We start from the raw sequence: 5,357 nt of genomic DNA, 5'->3' as shown, positions 1-5,357 counted from the left end.
ATAAATAAACTAAATACGCCCAGTTTCACTTAATTATGTTTCTTTCGACAAATGAAACTCAACACTTCATTTAAGTTCCTTTTAGAAAATATGGTAACGTAACGGTGAATACTTAAGTTTTTATTTCAAATTTAAAGAGTTTGATTTTTCTCAACCGTCGTCAGTGTTAGCTGCTAAGAAACATGTACCATCATTTACAAACTTCAGTGAAACTCATCTTCATTCAACATCTTCCATAATTTTACCTGTTAAAGTCAAAAGTTAATTAAAGTCACGTTGAATATCTTAAAATTACTGTTATTTTTATATTTTAACATTTATTTATTCTTCCGTAATACTTTAACGGTCGCTTTAGCGGCGGAAACAGTGAAGAAACGCCGTTCCAATTCCCCGCATTATCATTTCCCCGTGTTCCCGTGACAGTTAAAAAGCCAAGAAGGCGTGGTCGCATTGAATGTGCGTCCATACCGCGAAACCAACCGTCACCGGCGCTCCGGCAATGTGGCCGGAAACCGAATAATCGCCGCCGTTCCTCATCCAATTCCGGCCACAACTTGAACACAAGATTCAACAATGGCTCACGCCACAAAGCAAACGCAGAACACAAAGCAGAGGGTCCTCACGTGCTTGACGAAGCTCTCGGACCGCGACACACAGGCTGCAGGAGCCACCGAACTCGAGTCCATCGCTCGTAGCCTAGACCCGCACTCTGTTCCCGTGTTCCTCTCCTGCATTCACTCCACCGACGCCTCCGACAAAACCCCTGTCCGCAAACAATGCGTGCACATCGTTGCCACGCTCTCCCACGCGCACGGCGACGCGCTCTCGCCCTTTCTCTCCAGAATCCTAGCCAACCTCGTGCGCCGCCTCCGCGACCCTGACTCCTCCGTGCGCGCCGCCTGCGCGGACTCTGTCGGCGCGCTGTCGGCGCGTGTCACTCGGCAGCCGTTCTCCTCCTTCCTCAAGCCGCTGGCGGAGGCGCTCTTCACAGAGCAGGACCCCAACTCGCAGGCCGCCGCCGCGCTCTGTCTCGCCTCCGCCATCGACGGGGCTCCGGATCCAGACCCCGCCAGGCTTGCCAGGCTGCTCCCGAGGTTTGAGAAGCTCCTCAAGAGTAAGGTGTTCAGGGCCAAGCCCGCGCTGCTGGCGCTCGTCGGAAGTGTCGCGGAGGCCGGCGGGGCGTCGAGTCGCGGCGCGTTGAGGAATTTGGTTCCCTGCCTTGTGGAGGCGCTCGGCAGCGTGGACTGGGCCACGAGGAAGGGCGCGGCGGAGGCGTTGAGGAGACTCGCCGTCGCGGAGAGGGACCTCTTGTCAGAGTTCAAGGGTGAATGTTTCAGAGTGCTCGAGGATCGGCGATTTGATAAGGTTCTTTTGAAGATTTACATTTTTTTTCCTCTTTTGTTCTTTGTCTATTTATGGTAATTTGAAAGGAGGTTTAAATTGAAGCTGTGTTTAGCGCCAAGCATGTGCATAAGCTAGCCCGACATTGTTCCAGTTTAATCAGTGATCCTATTGATCTTATTCGGTTTGATCAGATTGTCATCTGTGAAGTTGTGTTTGTGTTGCGGTTGCTGAAATCGTGAGCACACGCGGTTTTTCTGATCATGTCATGATGTGAGTTCTGGAATGTTGTTTGAAAGTAAATTTAGTTCTTGTGTTGTTTGTGTGCAGGTAAAGTTGGTTCGGGAAGTTGTGAATCAGATGTTGGAGGCGTGGAAGCAGATTCCTGATGTTTCCGATGAGTTTTCTCCACCTCCTCACTCCCAGTCTTCTTTAAAAGGTATTGTGGGTGATGTAGGTCATTTGATCTAAAACATTTTTTTGTTGATTTTCACGGCCATTATTGTTTTTGTCGTGCGTTTCTGATTTTGTTGCTGTCTTTTGATTCAGAGAATGCAAGTGATGGGCGCTATCCTCCTGTCTCTCAAAATTCATGTAGTCCGGGTTCTGTTATGAGTAAATTGAGGAAGAAATCAAGCCCAATTAGCAAATCAACTCCACCGGATAGATCTCTTGCCAGAAATGCTAAAAAGTTGAGTGCCTTAAGTGGTGACCGGATGAATTCGGGTGTTTTGCAGAAACTGAACCATGACCATTGGGATGTTAGAATTGCTGTGTCAAATGTTCCTGATCGTGGTGAATGTCAGCCGAGGGATGAAAATGTATTGGAAAGCAGCAAGAAGGATAAAAGCAGATTTTTCAAGTCAGACACAAAACGGTCTCTATTTGAGAAAAATTCTGATGACAAGATGCATAAATTTGGTGGGTCGAAAGCTGGATCTCGCGTGGTTCCTTGTTCAGAAGAGAATCAAGACTCAGGTCCTGTCTGTAATGTACCAAAGGATGTTCCTAGGAATGAGAAAGAGAGTGAGGAATTATCGTTGATTCGTGCCCAGTTAGTTCAAATTGAGAAGCAGCAGTCAAGTCTGTTTGATCTTCTACAGGTTTGTTCCGTATGCTTAAAAGCACTTTCCCACTGGGGAAGTTTTTAGATCTGTTCAGGTCAACTGCAGTTTGCAATTTTACTGGAGAAAGAAATGCTTACTAGTTATTATCCATACCGTGTTCAAAAGTTCTCCTTTCTTTTGAATATATATGTGTATGTAGCATGTGTTGAAGGACGAGCATGTCTGACAATATCCACCATATATTTACAGAAATTCATAGGGAGCTCTGAAAATGGAATGCGTTCTTTAGAGACTCGTGTGCATGGCCTCGAGTTGGCATTGGATGATATATCTTATGATTTGGCTGTAACTAGTGGAAGGATGACTAAATCTGATGCTCCCAAGAATACATGCTGTCTGCTACCCGGTGCCGAATTTTTAAGCTCCAAATTCTGGAAGAAAACACAGATCAGGTATTCATCCAACCGGTTCTCTAGAACTGGTAGCACTCCATTACTAGCTTCCAATCATTACAGAGCTAACAGGAACACCGAATCTAGTACGGCAAGCCACAGGTTTAGGGTCCGTGGTGATGGAAGCTTCATCACAAATCCTCTGGCCGAGATTAAAATTAATTCAAGGGAAATTTCGGGCTCTGCAAGATCACAGCTAGCTTGAAAAGCAGGTTAGCTTTCTAAATTCATTAGTTTGTAGTCACCATTGACAATGACCTTATGCGTGAGTGTTAGGAAATGCTAGATCCCTTCCTCATATGCTTTTGCATAAATTTTATTAAGCCATCACAGTTTGGTCCAACACACTTAGGTCCATGAATGAAAAGTCAAATTTACTATTAAAATAAGATTACAAGATGAACTTTCAATTTCCTCAATGTACAATCATCCTCCCGCCATCCTTGGGTCTGAACATCTTGTGAAGGTCTAGTTACTTTCTTTAGTTACTTTCTTTAGAAATGACATGCCAAATTTAGAGGAATAGCCAATATACATCTTCTTGATTCTCCATGTCAAGTGGCACACCAGTAACTACTTGTCACTCGCCATAAATGGCAGGAATGCTGAAACTAAGTAAACAAGCTACAGATTTAGGAGTATATGATGGTGGGGGCTTCATCACTAAACCTCAGATTAACAAAAACTCAAAGTGGGATTTTTTTCCTTTCGAGAGAAGAATCTATTTAAAAAGTAGGTTTGCATACTTCGTGTAGCAATATATACCTCCATATGCTAGACAATCTCTATGGCTTGGTATTGGAAAGCATCATAATTCATGTCTCCTATAGTCACATGCTTAGTAATTAAGAAAAGTATTTCATGGGATATGTATATGGATCTCATATAAGGGATTCTCTTTCCTTCTCATGAATGTGATGCTTCAAATTATTCAATATTAGGAACAGAATTTATGTCTAATTTATCTTCATATAATTGGTCGTTAAGATTTATATTTCACTTATAATTATTATTTAACCATCTTTCTGGCTGGTGGAAGAATCCCTGCTCTAGAAAAGTATGTCAATGATGTAATGAGTATGTATATTTGTATGCCAGGAAATATCGTATACGGAAAATACCATACGTTCTTGGAAGGAGAAGGTGGCTATCATACGTTCGAAATTTCATTTGGAATGCCACACTGATTGGAGTGAGTATTACTATTTTCAGTGGAGAGTGAATACGTACATAGGAGGAACAATGTCACAGGCTACTTTGTGTTTCCAAATACGATTGAAAAGACAATAATAAATCACACATCAAATGGGTTAAAGATGCAAAAACTACAATTATAAACTTCAACCTGAACATGTAAAACCGATGGGGGAGAATGTAAACAGAATTGACTTCACTTTTTGCTTTTGTAGGTAAGCAACTTAAGCTTCATAACTACACCGTTTTCTTAAATAAATTAGTTACTAAGTAGTTCGGTTAATTTACGACTTCATTTTTCCAAAAGCTTTTATAAATGTGTAACTTATTGTTTGGGGATATGATGTTAAGAAGTTTTTTCAATGTTAATTAAATTTATAAAGATTTGAGTAATCGAGGAGTACAATAATTTTCTTTTCTTTTTTTTTTCGTATTAAAGGTGTTTTTTTTTAACAAACTTTGCATTATATTCAAGTCTGTCAGAAAGGTGATCGTGCTGATCTAATGTAAGGTGAGTTATATTTTCACCCATTTGGGACATTTTAGTTATTATTAAATCTTGAATCATTTTCTAAAATAGAGTAAATCGTGATTTCTAAAGTGAAGTAGTACCAAAATTTATTATGAAAAAATTATTTTAAAGGTGAAAATAATATAAACGAGAAGTTACAAGTTGGACACACACACCTTTAATTTCTATGTTTTGGAAGTTGCACTCACCTTGACTAGAGGTTTACCTTAATGACACTCATATATCCCATCTCATTGTGAAATTAACATTAATCTCTCTTTGGTTGTAAAGTGCGTTAATATTTAAAATTCTTTTAAGTTTTTGAATAAATATCTATCTCTATTATGCTTTTAATATATATATATATATATATATATATATATATATATATATATATATATATATTTATATTCTTTATATATATATTAATAAAATGGCACTCATTTCTCTTATTTTATTTCAAAACATTATTTTGATTACAATATAAATAAAAAATTGAAGTTTTAAAATATAAAAATTACAAGCGAAAAATTACAAAAATAAATAAAATAAGACATGTGAATATTACTTGATTGAAAACATAAGGAAGAGAAAATTCATTTATTAAAAATATGCCACAGATTAACATTCATTCAATGACAGGAGCATAAGAATGTATATTTTAAAGCTCAATAAAGATGTGAGTATAACTTTAGTTAGGAAAATATTTTCTTAATTTTTATCAGTTATGTTTAAATGCTTCTTTTTTTCTATTAAAATCGTTGAAATGCGATTTTTTTTTCTTAATTTTAT

At 39.0% G+C, this 5,357-nt stretch overlaps 1 protein-coding gene across 1 annotated transcript; it reads left to right on the top strand.

Moving 5' to 3' along the window:
- The first annotated feature begins 385 nt into the window (after positions 1-385).
- LOC114163903 (TORTIFOLIA1-like protein 3) lies at positions 386-4,447 on the top strand. Its single transcript, XM_028048286.1, has 5 exons — positions 386-1,365; positions 1,672-1,780; positions 1,891-2,444; positions 2,658-3,072; positions 3,959-4,447. Exons 1-4 carry the CDS (start codon positions 574-576, stop codon positions 3,063-3,065), a joined length of 1,863 nt encoding a protein of 620 aa, XP_027904087.1. The 5' UTR covers positions 386-573; the 3' UTR covers positions 3,066-3,072; positions 3,959-4,447.
- Positions 4,448-5,357: the final 910 nt, after the last annotated feature.

The sequence above is a fragment of the Vigna unguiculata genome, chromosome 9 (assembly GCF_004118075.2).
Source record: "Vigna unguiculata cultivar IT97K-499-35 chromosome 9, ASM411807v1, whole genome shotgun sequence".
Lineage (NCBI taxonomy): Eukaryota > Viridiplantae > Streptophyta > Magnoliopsida > Fabales > Fabaceae > Vigna > Vigna unguiculata.
The sequence above is the reverse complement of the archived record's forward strand: the minus strand, read 5'-3'. Positions and strand labels throughout refer to the sequence as shown.